The 14,582-nt window shown below is 37.0% G+C and overlaps 1 protein-coding gene across 5 annotated transcripts in view; it reads right to left on the bottom strand.

Annotated features, from left to right (window-relative positions):
• Positions 1-279: 279 nt before the first annotated feature.
• The window catches only part of slc39a14 (solute carrier family 39 member 14), a 46,974-nt gene continuing 32,671 nt past the window's right edge, over positions 280-14,582 (bottom strand). For all 5 annotated transcript variants that reach the window (XM_051924147.1, XM_051924152.1, XM_028798999.2 and 2 more), the window contains exons 5-9: positions 13,217-13,339; positions 10,097-10,276; positions 2,893-3,100; positions 1,345-1,529; positions 280-1,210 (exon numbers count right to left, since the gene is read on the bottom strand). In XM_051924147.1, the coding sequence (XP_051780107.1) occupies positions 1,061-1,210; positions 1,345-1,529; positions 2,893-3,100; positions 10,097-10,276; positions 13,217-13,339 (846 nt within the window). In that variant the 3' untranslated portion in view covers positions 280-1,060. The remainder of the gene's footprint in view (positions 1,211-1,344; positions 1,530-2,892; positions 3,101-10,096; positions 10,277-13,216; positions 13,340-14,582) is intronic.

A 14,582-nucleotide genomic window follows, 5' to 3' on the forward strand; every position in this document is an offset into this window, starting at 1 on the left:
ACAGGACTTCACTCCCTGAAATAACACAATTTCTGTTTCAATCCATGAATGTGCACATTTTCTATTTTTCCCCAGCACTACACTGTAACCATTTCCTTATTTCTTATTGTCATTTTAGTCTCTTTTCAAATGCATGGTCCTTAGGGTATTTTTTTAATTACTCTTTTAACCCCAAATAAAAATAAATCATAGCAGTGACATTTATAGCAGACAGTTTGTCAGTTAATTTTTGTGCTTTTTTTTTTTTAAGTCAGTTTACCAACTATCTTTTTTTTCTCCCCATTGTTGTCTAACTTGGAGTGATGACCGTTACTGCATTGGAAGCACATTACCTCAAACTCAATAACGTTTTTGATGAACCAATTACAAGCGCCATCTGAGAGACCACAGCAGCTTGGCTTTAAATGTGCTAATCAATCAGATCATGTAAAGAATCACAAATGACCCTAACAATGCACACAGCAAGTCACACATTAACCTTTGGTGCGGGAAATGACATCTTAGGTTTTAAATACACAAAGCTCTTTGTTCTTTCTACTACGACGTTTCTCTTTACAGAAAAGTTCACCTCACAGTAAACGTGAGCATATTAGGTAAATAAATATGCACACAGCAGAGATAGGGGGACAATGGATACAACCAAATGATGGCACTGACTGCCCTAACTATTAACTTCCCTACCCCAGAATACATTATACCTGTATATTTGAAGATGCTCTCACAAATAATCTCCTAAGAATGTGCATCTGTGCACCATTACAACAAGACGTATTGGGAATCTTCACTGATATCAAGCAGCAACAGAGTCTCAGCACAGACAAATTTTAAAAATATTACCAGACTCTGTTTTTCCCCTAATATTTGGGACTGCTTTACATTACTTAGCATTTTGTTCTTTTAAAGAACAGTAAATCGAATGCTCCACTTTTTGCCTCTTGAACATATTTCGTCTTGTCTTCATTTTCTAAAGCTTTGTTTTCGACAGCTCCAGACATTTTTGGACCAGTGACAATTAGAGTATCCTTCTGGGAGAAGCAGGAGTTGACAGTTCTGGGAAGGCTTATCCCAACTGGATCTGACCAGAGTACATTGTAAGCAACAGCATGATGGAAAAGCCAGTGAGAAGTCCAGCATTCTGAATGGCAAAAGCAACCAGAGAGTTGCCATCTCCTCCTTCTTCTTCTTTGCTGACTTCATTCATTTCAGGAAACTAGGCAGAGAAGAAAATACACCTTTTAGACAGATTAATAGTTGCAAAGACCAATGTGGAACTTGTAGTAGATGTTCCTGGCCCTTGTAATACTACCCAAACTTCTTAATCAGCGTATAAAAACTGTTACTCACCATGTCAGCAAGAGCAATATAAAGAAACATGCCTCCAGCCAGGGCAAAGATCCAGTTAGCAGAGAAGTGGCTTCCAGCCAGAATACCAAAGGCCAAACCAAGGTAGCAACAGCAGGCCGAAATGAAATTAAAAAATAAGGCCTGCTGAATGCTCATCCCAGCATTAAGCAAGATGACAAAGTCACCTAAACAAAACCAAAAAAAAAAAATATAGTACAAACCAAACAAAAATATAGTATTACCTCTTTTTAACAAAATCCCTTATTTCTTCACTCATTATATATAAAGTTCCAGAGCATTACTTCACGTAAAAGTATTTCATTTAATAAATTAGGATTTCATTTATACACATTTGCACATTAAAAAAAAAATCACTTATTTGTTTTAGACATAAGCCTTTCAGTTTTGAAGTATGTTAATACCATATGGTATGTGATCTCTAGAATGTGGCCTGACAAGTCAGCATTTCATGGCTTACAGCACAGAGTCAAATCTGCAGCTCTGTTCCTGTGTTTCTGCTACACAACCTTAATCATTTTTGCTGTATTTTTATCATTTTTGCACAGACATAACTTACTTCTATGCAATTTTGAACTTTCAAAATATGTATGAAGTCAGCAAACATTATAACTTTGCACCCGTGTTTTAAGTAAATCTAGAACAAACATTTCACCATGAAAAACCCAAAATATTTAAATTTAAATTAAATGGATGAGACAATGGGGCATCTATTATATACTGCTCAAAAAATGGGGAACAATTAATCATCACAGCAGTCTAACACCAAGTCATTTAAACTTCAGAGATGTCAATCTGTCCAGTCAGGAAGCCTAAGCGATTGCAAGTCAGCTTCACCTGCTTTGGTGCAAATGAAAGTGACAACAGGTGCATTGGAGGGGCACCAGCAAGATACCCCCAAAAAGGGAATGGTTTTACAGGTGGTGGCCACAGACATTTGCTTTCTCCTTAGAGGAGAATCAGTCAGGAAGGATAAGGAGAGAGCAATTGTCTGTGGCCACCATACCAATCGCCTCTCGTTCATTGCTAAAGTAAGCCTCAACTTGGGGCTGAAAATATTTATGTGATTGGCCTTTTAACAGTTTTTATTTTTTTTATTTATTTATTTTTTTAATGAAAATCAGTCAATTTCGATAGGCGGCCAATCAACTGGGGCATCCCAGAGTCTAGTGGCTGCTGATATTTAAACGTAACTATGTATGGACAGGCTTAAAGCAAAACTAAATTATTGCCTGCTTTATAATACGACTAGCCAACAATGATTAGCAGATGAAAGAAGCAAGATTTTCACAAATGCTACAAAAAGAAAACCTGATTCAAATAAAGAGAAAAAATGTAACTATGCTAAATACAAACATCATATCTATATTGTGTTCAATATACAATTTAGAGATTATTTAAATGTGATCATAAAATGAAGTATGAAATTCAAACAAAACGTTTAGATATAGATTTCAAGATACTGAGGCTAAGCTGAACAGATTAGGTTGTTTGTTTTCTGTGCACACTATAGTCATAAGAAAGACATACCAAGTTCGTGTGGAAATTCCTCACAGAGGATAGCCACTGATGTGCTGACCCCTTGGAATACAGAAACTGTGAAGGAGGCGCCAATCGCCAGTCCGTCTATGAAATTGTGCAGACCATCACTGAGTGTGATCATCCAGGCCAATGTGCCAATGTCAGAATATGCTGTCCCTTTTAACCAGTAGCAGGACCCCTGAGCACCTTGCACATCCTGAAATTAAAAAAAAAAAAAAAAAAAAAGATAATAATATACTACAAAGAGAAGAAAAAGTCAATGTCTATAATTTATGATTTAAATGTTTCCCATGTATGTCCATTTGCATAGAAGTACATATTCACGTATAGCAACTGTTACAGGACCATATGTACAACTGCATCAGACAACTATTTTGATAATCAATAAATTGTTTAATTATTACTTTGATTAAATTTGATTTTAAAAAGCACACCCTTATTTTCAACTGTAAATTTGAGCATTTACAAACCTATCACATATAGAGATATAGCAATTATAACAGAAAAATAAACAGAAATCCACACAGTTAACAGTGTTATGTCAGTCAACTGACTTGATCTGAGAAATGACTGGATGAAGATATAAATAACTGAAAAACCTCAAAACCGGAGATCAAAGACACGAGCGTCAAAACTAAAATGAGAGACAAAACTTGTGGCCAAAAACACAGAGCAAAAAAGTCAGGATAAAATGCTCAAAACTTCTTAGAAAGAGCACTACGAAAAAGGATTTTGTATCCACAACTTGGATAAGGAAGTAATTTTTTTAGATGAACTATTATCCTGTCGCTTCATTATTCAAAGGTTGTGACCTCTGACGACAAGTCCCTAGCAATTTATGCAGAGGTCCAGGCAATGGGAAGAAAACAGCAGCAACAGTATGAAATACAAAATGGCAGAAGAAATGGTCCACAAAAATAAATAACTTTTTATGTGGTTGAAATTTCCAAAAATAAGCATCATAATCAAAATCTGGAGCTTCAAATACCCGTAAAACTTGTTTGTGTTCAGAAACCATGTAAAAAACATAAAAAATAAAAACAAATCACAACCCTAATGAACAGAACAAGTTTGAGCAGCAGTCTACACATTGCACTGTGGAGGGAAGATGATATTTTAAAATACAATGCAAAAATGCACATTTAAGGGTGGCTCTCTTGTTAGAATCGATGTTGTCTTATGTAAAGGACTGGCCCTGCAATAGGGCTCACCTTAACAAGGTTGGTCTAGCCTCATGAGCCATCCAATAATGTAAGAAATTTTTCTCGTTGCCAATAGGCTTTGCTGTAAAGTACAGGAGGATATTAACTCCTAAGTAGGTGACCAAGGACACTTTCAACTTGCACCCGTCTAGTCTCCTGCAGTACTGCTTTCCAAGTAAACTCAGACACAGAGACTGCAGTAAGAGAAGGAGACACAGTAGCACGACTTCTTCTCACACACTGATGTTTTCACTTTAGTTTATACATTAACAACTGTACCGTAGAAAATAAAAATTACCATTACATATGGCATGGTTTTCTCTTCTCTCTAACATCATGGTAGAGGAGTAGGAACTCAGCTAATGGTGAAATTTAAATTTATTGTCACGTGTACACAGTACAGTATTACTTCCATTACTTGCAAAGCTGAACGACAGTAGTACAATACCAACAACAGTCAATCAAGACAAGAGTAAACATAATGACATTTAATGGGATTTGTTACTACCCATTAAAGAACTCGGGTCTGCAAGAAAGATTAAGCAACTGTTAAAAGTTTCAGCAGTACAGAGGACTCAAGACTGTCTCTATTAGTAGTTGTGAAAAATTAACGTATACATTTCTGATGCATGACAATTACAAAGGTCAAGAAGCAGCCTACATTTTCATCCTAATATATTTAATTATAAAATAATTTGATTTAATTTTGTCGAAATACAGTATACTTATTCAAGGAGAATTGTCAATAAAGTTCAATTTTGGGATAGATAGATAGGATAGATAGATACTTTATTAATCCCAAGGGGAAATTCACATACTCCAGTAGCAGCATACTGATACAAAAAGCAATATTAAACAGTAATAAAAATGCAGGTAAAAACAGACAATAACTTTGAATAATGTTAACGTTTACCCCCCGGGTGGAATTGAAGAGTCGCATAGTTTGGGGGACATCCTATACACATTTGTGACATTTCAAAAACTCCAATTGGGGGGGAAAAAAAAAAAATCACTGAATATTCTACACTGTTAGTACTAAAACAGGAAAACATTCTGTATAACTTCAGTTATAGCTTAGTTTATATTTTGAAATTTGCCTTAACAGAGATTATTTTATCTTGCATACTTTGTAAATTTTCACCAACAATTTTAGCTGGAAATTTCAAAATACTGAAGGTTTCAAGTCTAAATCAGACGATTTTTCAAAAATTATATGTCAGAAACAAACTATCCAAAACTAACAATATGAGCAAAATGTAACTTTGATATCATCTGAATTGGAAGGTGCCATCTATGAAAATTATTTCAGCCACCACATGCCTATTTTAGAGTATATAAAATCTTCTTTCACGCTACTCTCGTTAGGGATTGCCACAGCGAATCATCGTGTTCCATATCTTTCTGTCCTCTGCTTCTTGTTCTGTTACACTCTGACTACATCGATAAACCTTTTCTTAGGCCTTCCTCTTCCCTGGCAGCTCTATCCTTAGAATCCTTCTCCCAATATACTCGCCATCTCTCCTCTACACACGTCCAAACCAACGCAATCTCGCCTCTCTGACTTTGTCTCCCAACCGTCCAACTTGAGCTGACCCTCTAATGTACTCATTTCTAATCCTATCCATCCTTGTCACACCAATACAAATCTTAGCATCTTTAACTCTGCCACCTCCAGCTCTGTCTCCTGCTTTCTGGTCAGTGCCACCATCTCCAACCCACATAACATAGCTGGTCTCACTACCGTCCTGTAGACATGTATTCTGTCTTGTTCCTACTGACTTTCACTCCCCTCCTCTCTAGAGCATATCTCCACCTCTCCAGAGTCTTCTCAACCTTCTCCCTACTATCGCTACTGATCACAAGGTCATCAGCAAACATCATAGTCCACGGTGACTCCTGTCTAATCTCATCGGCCAACCTGTCTATCACCATTGCAAATAAGAAAGAGCTCAGAGCCGATCCCTGATGTAATCCTACCTCCACATTGAATGCATCCTCATACATATCCTGTACCACTCATACATACTTCTCTGACACTCCCAACTTACTCATACAATACCAAAACTCCTCTCGAGGCACCCTGTCATATGCTTTCTCCAGGTCCAGAAAGATGCAATGCAGCTCCTTCTGGATTTTCTATACTTCATCTACACCCTCAGAGCAAAAATTGCATCTGTTGTGGTTTCTCTTGGCTGCTCACTAATCATCACCTCCCTTCTTAACCAAGCATCCACTACATTTTAGAGTATATAATATGCTGCATGTAAAAATCTACGAATGCCTGTAATTACACTGTTATCACTGTGATTTTTTAATAGGAGTCATTGTTACAAGAATAAGTAATATCACATTTTTGATGATCTATCTCTTTGATGAATAAAAAAAAAAAAAATTAAGTCTTCGAAAGCACCTTGATTTTTCATTATGCGTACGTTTTGTAAATTGTTTTAATTTAAATTACATATTTAAAAAGAGAAATCATCCATTTCATGTAACAGAGCGAGTGCCTATTTTTTCCAAGAAGTTGTTTCTACTGTCTCATAATCCATTTGGTGACCATGTAGAATTTAATAAATAAATAAATAAAAAAATTTCTAGATCATCAAATGAAGATTACCCAGTAAAACCAGAAACCATCAGGAATTTCAACCATAAGGAATTCCTAAATCAGCACAGAGCCTGGCTCAAAAGGGTTTTCAAATTTTTCATTTCAGCCAGGGATAGTAATACTTGTGCATTGATGGAATCTGGATATTAACGTAGATGAAAGATCTGGAGAAAATTCTTTTCTAATTGTTCTGTCCTTTCTAAACTTTTTTTTTTTTTGTTTTTTTTTTTTTACAATTTTCTTGATACTGTCTTATGCTATGACTCCCATTTGTCCCTATTTCAATTTTCACTGCATCCACTAAACAGTGTCACCTCCAGACAGAAGAGCAGCTTCAGCGACAGACTGCTGTCAATGTCCTGCTCCACTGACAGACTGAGGAGATCGTTCCTCCCCCAAACTATGCGACTCTTCAATTCCACCCGGGGGGGGGGGGGGGGGGGGGGGGGGGTTAAACATTAACATTATACAAAGTTATTGTCTGTTTATACCTGTATCATTATTACTCTTTAATTTAATATTGTTTTTTTTGTTTTTTTTTTTTTTGTATCAGTATGCTGCTGCTGGAGTATGTGAATTTCCCCTTGGGATTAATAAAGTATCTATCTATCTATCTAGTATTTGTTTATATACTGTATTTAGTTACTGATTGAACTTTAAAAGTGGGACTAACGGTCAACATCGACCTGAACTGCTGTAAGTGCCTGCTTTTCATCTACAGTCCAGTGTTTTTGTTATTCCATTTTATGTATAAAGTGGGTATTGCATAAAGCAGATCCAATCCAAATCAACTGAGCAACTGTTTAAACACTGTCTCAAGATCAACGCTCCAACTGTACTCTTGCCATTTGTACAACAAATCAATTACAGAGGACATCAAACATACTTGTTGAAAACATTCTCATTGGTATGGGTTCTACATGTGATGAGAGATGTAAGTGAGCTGTCAAAATTGACTGGTACTTCTAGGAACCATTACAACAAACGTTAGTCCTACTGGAAAAGTTGCACAAGATGAATCCTGCACAGGATGGCACCACAGAACTATAACAAGACTTAAGACCTTTGTGTGGTATATACATTTTCCTTCAGACAAAAGCCAGTCCAGCTAGGTACAGTACAGCAATTTCAAACTGTTAGGTGTATGAGAAAATGGCAAACATTGAAGTAAAAGTATCTATCTATCTATCTATCTATCTAAAAAAAATGTATTGTGTAGAAAAGTGCTCTGGTGAAAAACAGCAACAAATTAAAATGAAGACACTGAAGGACAACGGCAGTGTTTGGAACACTGGTATTTCTAGATTTTTAAAGGTGCAGTAACATGATTTCTATAAACCACAGGTTAATACTTCACATGAAACTCAACTCATTGAAGATTAATTAACATGTCGCATAAAATCATGAAATAGCAGGCTAGGATGCATGTGATAGGTCTAAATAATGACTATTGGATAAAAAGTTAAAACGAGCTTCTGTGACGTAGAACTTAACAGAACTTATACTGAAAGAAATTAACATGAATTTTACTAACTGTTGTGACATATCAAACATTTACTACAAGCATAAACTTTATCAAATTGTAACATCCTGTGCAAACCATTGCAATCTTTTTTTTACCTTTACATTTACTGGACTGTCAGGTAAAATTCATCCGTTGTATAAAATTCAGCATTGAGAAAAAATGCATTTTAAGCTGAATTTCAACACAAGTCCTTAATTGGGCTTTGCTTCCCTGACACAGGAAGGTTTCTGCCTGGTGTTCAACACAAAGTTACAACAGCATTTTTGTATTAGAAATTTTGAATAAGGTACCCATCTCAGGGTTAAACTTCAAATTTCTTGACTTCATGTTTTTGTTTTAAAGCCTACATTAACTAATAAATTACAGCAGATGGTGCACAACAGTTAGATGCCCATGCAATTGCTGAGCGCTTTTGAGTAGTGAGAAAAGCGCTATATAAATGCAAAGAATTATTAAAGAATTATTACAACCACTGTCTGCGCATAAACCTTTCTTAGATTAAATTAAAAAAAGAAGAAAAGTCATATGTTTTAATTATAACGTATCTTAAAGAAACCTTAAAAAGACAGAGGATATATGAAGTATATGATTTGATCACTACAAAATAGTAAACCTACATTTTAACAGAAGATATGAAAAGCAGCAGGTCCAAATGAAGTGGTGTCAATAATGTTAAATGCTGTGGAAGAGGTTCGAATTGAAAAGTTGATAGACTTGCACAGCATTACGGTGAGTGAAGGGAGGAATCCAGAAAAGTAAAGAAGTGTGTTTATTTCAATATACAAAAGAGGGTTATGCACTGGAATGTGGGTCATATCTAGAGATCAAGTTTTTGGAGCAGGTAATGAAATTGGTTGAGAGAGAAAATGAACTATAGATGCAATCTTTGTTGTCATGAAAATGTAGAAAAAACATCTGGTAAAGGGAAAGAAGATGCAGTATGCATCTGTAGACCTGGAAATGGCATGAGACGGTGGTGAGGTGGGCACTGGGACAGACTGGGTGAAGGAAGGTTAGTTTCTGTGGTTGAAATGGATAAGAAAGCGTGAATAGTGGTCAGGAAAGTGGCTGAGGATGATGAAAGTTTAAAGATGAAGGTAGGGCTTTACCAGGTAACCATTCAGAGTCTACTGGTTTTATGACATAGATGGAGACTTAAGTGCAGAAGTACTTGAATTGCCATGGAAGCTGTTACACCAATGATATTGCAACGGAAAGCTAGTTTGAGACCTCTTAGGGTAAATGCAGGAAAAACCAAGGTGATGTGTGGATGTGAAGGGGCAGCAGGTGTGGCAGTGGTGGATGTATGGAAATGCTACATATGTGGTGAAAGCGTGTTGGGAGAAACTTGATTTAATGCACGGCTCTATCAGAAGTGGATGTACAAAATGTTGAGGTGTGAAAGGTGGCAAATGCAGCCTTTCTTGAAAGTAAGTGCAAGAGGATGTGGAATGTTGATGTATTAAGTGTAAAGGTACTGTACATATCAGCAATGGAGCCGTTTTAGAGAAAATAGGCAAGGTCTGCAACTTAGGAGACATGTTGAGTGCAGACAGAATTGTGGGCACTGCAGTGATAGCGAGAGTCAGAGATGCATGAAGGAAATTCTGGGAGATGCCCACACCCCCCACCATTTACTGCTAAACAGCCTCTCTGGCATTAAATGGACAAGTTTCTGAAAGCTGTGTGACAATTCTCTGTAGGAGTGACACATGCCTAATAAAGTGGAAAGAGACAATAATGAGAATAATCAGGTGCGTTACTAACTAAACAAATGACAGAAAAACTTCCTAGTCTTTCTGTCCTTTCTAAGTTAACTAGAAGCCACTTGTTTATGCAGAAGACTGTCTCAGTTACCTGCACAGATGGACTGTTTGATAGACCCCTGCTGTCAATTGCCAGGCTGAAGTGCTTTGATTCTTCATCATAAGAAGGATGGGCAGTCTCTCCATTCTGCAGCTTCTCCATCACTCCTTCCTCTGTATCTGCCTTGGAGGAGTATTTCTCAGATGGGTAATGGCTGTGTCCATGGCCACTCTGGGAAATAAATTCATACAGTATCAAATTGTTAAAGCTGCATGAGAATAACACTTTGGCTTACAGGATTCAAAAGCATCAAGGTAATATTCAACAGACAGCTTTGCATTTTAGTCACTTCAGTTTTCTTTGCATCCTTGCTCTCTATATTCAGAAGTTGTATTTACTGATGCCATGCCTCCAAATACTGAAAAACACAAAACTTTGACTGCTCCTTGCTGAACTCCTAGCAGGACTCTATGTAAGAATGCAATGACCAGTGCATGCCTCCAGTCTTCAAGAATCCTTAGAGAGCATCAAGGTTGTGCCATTATTTAGCACAAAAGCCATGAGCTAAATAACCCAGATTTTCTGTTTTCTTACAAAATAATTGCCAAAAACTTAAAAACACTAAACTTCCTACCAGGCAGGTACTCTTGTTATATTATTTATATTTATCCACCTATACACATACATACATGGAGAATCCACTGCATCCACTAAACAGTGTCATCTCCAGACAGAGAAGCAGCTTCAGCGTCAGACTGCTGTCACTGTCCTGCTCCACTGACAGACTGAGGAGATTGTTCCTCCCCCAAACTATGCGACTCTTCAATTCTGCCCGGGGGGGGTAAACGGTAACATTATTCAAAGTTATTGTCTGTTTTTATCTACATTTTTATTACTCTTTAATTTAATATTGTTTTTTTTGTATCAGTATGCTGCTGCTGGAGTATGTGAATTTCCCCTTGGGATTAATAAAGTATCTATCTATCTATCTATCTTTGCCGCCTGCTCACTTCGCTCGCCAAACCCCGTGCCTATGCTATGTGCTAGCCTCTTTCCGGTTCTGTCGCTCGTGTATGGGGATGCAGTTGTGCAATTTAAACAGATTTTTATTTTCATGGGAATTGTTACATATACATAATAGAACTATTTTATATCACAGCAAGTAATTAACCATATTAAAAAATGAGTAAAACGTAATAATTTGAAAGCAAATTATGTTTTATGTTGAGTTAAGAGTTATTTGTTGCGTAATACAATTTTGTTCTGTTTGACTTTGAATTTAACACGCAAATACTTTTTAAATTTACACTTTTACTGTAAAACTTCAGTAAAAACAATTTTTGAATTAAATTTTCATCAATATCGCATTGAATTTTGATTCTGTGTTTAGACTTTCAACGTATAACTGCCCGTGATAGAATTTTGTTTCTTTCTCTCTATTAAATAAAAGGACTGCTTCGAATGTTAACGTTTTAATACGAATGGCATATCAAGATCTCCTTTGTTGTCTAATGTTATTCGCAGAAGATTACCTTTCTTGGATACATCCTTCTTTCTACAGTAATTCATGAGGTGTAAGCCTGGACGGTGTTAACGGTTGTAGATATTCTTCGGGATATTGCAAGATGATGTTTTCATTTTCTGCACAATCACCACCAACTGTTTCAGCATAGTCTACTGATATGCCATCCATCCATCCATTGTCTCCCGCTTATCCGAGGTCGGGTCACGGGGGCAGCAGCTTGAGCAGAGATGCCCAGACTTCCCTCTCCCCGGCCACTTCTTCTAGCTCTTCCGGGAGAATCCCAAGGCGTTCCCAGGCCAGTCGAGAGACATAGTCCCTCCAGCGTGTCCTGGGTCTTCCCCGGGGCCTCCTCCCGGTTAGACGTGCCCGGAACACCTCACCAGGGAGGCGTCCAGGAGGCATCCTGATCAGATGCCCGAGCCACCTCATCTGACTCCTCTCGATGCGGAGGAGCAGCGGCTCTACTCTGAGCCCCTCCCGGATGACTGAGCTTTTCACCCTATCTTTAAGGGAAAGCCCAGACACCCTGTGGAGGAAACTCATTTCAGCCGCTTGTATTCGCGATCTCGTTCTTTCGGTCACTACTTGATGTTGTCCTGTTTGCTTCATCAGGCCGTGATCTTCAGCTCTCTCTGGATCGGTTCGCAGCCGAGTGTGAAGCGGCTGGGATGAGAATCAGCACCTCCAAATCCGAGACCATGGTCCTCAGCCGGAAAAGGGTGGAGTGAGTTCAAGTATCTCGGGGTCTTGTTCACGAGTGAGGGAAGAATGGAGCATGAGATCGACAGGCGGATCGGTGCGGCATCCGCAGTAATGCGGGCGCTGCATCGGTCTGTCGTGGTGAAAAAGGAGCTGAGCCGCAAGGCGAAGCTCTCAATTTACCAGTCGATCTATGTTCCTACCCTCACCTATGGTCATGAGCTATGGGTAGTGACCGAAAGAACGAGATCGCGAATACAAGCGGCTGAAATGAGTTTCCTCCGCAGGGTGTCTGGGCTTCTACTGATATGCATTTAACCAATTTGCTGTGTAACCGATCGACATTCTTGGCGTTAATTCGTTTGATTGTTTCTCTGTGCTAGGATTGCCCGTGTACTCATTTTTTCTGTTGATAACCTTTTGTGATGAAATTCTTCAATAAGATTTGGACATAATGAGTCTTCTTTTATTGGGAACATAAAGTGAGGAAAATGTTAAAATTTATAAGAACTGAGAGTGCACAAACTGTGTCTCTCAAAAGCATTCACACGAATGACAGGCGAAGAGTACCGTGTGTGTGGTTGAATATGGTTGAGAGGAGGGCGTGACTTGGAAAAAATCTAATGGCCAAAGTCTCATCTCACTGGACTTTTTTTGAAATCTTCCAAAAAGTCTCGTCTTGTTATTTTTTTATATAAATATACTATAATATTATAATAATAATAAATAATACTAGCTGTCCCCCGGAGCAAGGTATACTCCAAAACGTGGCCAGAGGTAGTCTGATTCGAACAAGCAAAGATATATGCAAAATAGCCAGATGTAACTTTTAGTTATTTTACGTACAAAAGGGTTTATAAGCAGTTTTACAAAAAGGACCAAGCATGCATGTGGCATTAACAAGACTCTTTCCACCAATTTCTAACTGAACTCTAGACATACTGTACCTTATCTTTTTGTTTCAACACCATTTTCAGCACCTTTTCTGTGAAGAAGAAGAGATAAAATCCACCAAAAACCATTGCAGACTTGTAAACATAATAGTGTTCTTTGGGATCAAATCCAAATGCCTGTGTAAGAAATAATGTATATATTATTAGTGTTCTATAACTATACTGTTAGGTAAATTAATTATCAGTTTCCTACTGATTCATTAGGGCAATTTTTTCTATTTAAAAGCAAAAATGCAATGTTTTGAGATTAGTAAGAATGTTTATTAAAAAATGAATGGCATCTTGGACAATTTTAATAAATTTCTATCAGGTCATTTAGATAAAAGCTTGACTTATGTTCAGTGTTAACAGTTTAAAGTTATGATTAACCTTTTCTGGCAAGATTACATGTTTTTAGTTTCACAAGGTAACAATGGCTATCCCTGAAAACAATAATCCTCTGAAGACTGGGTCAAATAAACTTTCTTTTTAAAATGAGTCATAATACGTTTTAACAACCAAAACCATTTCAGGCCAGTCATGTTTAACAAATAATAACCTGAGCCAAAACACTGCACTTTATTTTCAAAGTAGTATATAATGTTCAACCACATTAGCAATCTCAGGCTTTTAAGCAGGACTCAGTCTAAAGAGGATTGAGATCTGTAGTACTATTCTAAAGGATTTAATATTCCCTCCAGTGTCTAAATGCTTTGGTAACTGAATTGCTCAACTACTAAAGAACAAATTTCATATATGCATTAATGTAAGAAAAGTATGCATTTCCCTAACCTTTATAATTACTGGTCGTAATGCAAATGTATATTTACAGCTCAGATTACAAAATGATGCCAAATCTTTTTTCCCCCAAAAAAGCCATAAGCAAATGTCTGAGAAGTAAATCAGCCTTCATATTAAGACTTTCAAACTGACTTTAACATTAAATAATGGAAAAGAGCAGTCTCCTACCCAAGGACAGTTAACACGTTTTTGAGACATTCCTTTCAAATATTTTGTGAAGCCAGCTTCACTATATAAAATTACTGAAAACTTAAAATAGTTAACCTACTTTTGCCTTCTTGGCAATTCTTACTATCAACTAAACTTAATATTGGCATTGTTTGTGTTCTCTATAGCATTTTACCTAAATTTTTACTGTCAAATTTAAAATAAGGCTGACAGATGTAAAAACAAATTTGCTTATTGAGCTCATTTTTCAAACATTGTTTCACCATAGCTTTATTTTTTTGTATTAAGAATGTAAAAAATATAATAATAGATATCACATATAAAAATATACAATCACTAAAAACCTGTACAAGTACTTATCCAAGCAATTATTTACAGTTGAAGTCAGAAGTTTACATATGCTTAGGGTGAA

The sequence above is a fragment of the Erpetoichthys calabaricus genome, chromosome 1 (genome assembly GCF_900747795.2).
Source record: "Erpetoichthys calabaricus chromosome 1, fErpCal1.3, whole genome shotgun sequence".
NCBI lineage: Eukaryota > Metazoa > Chordata > Cladistia > Polypteriformes > Polypteridae > Erpetoichthys > Erpetoichthys calabaricus.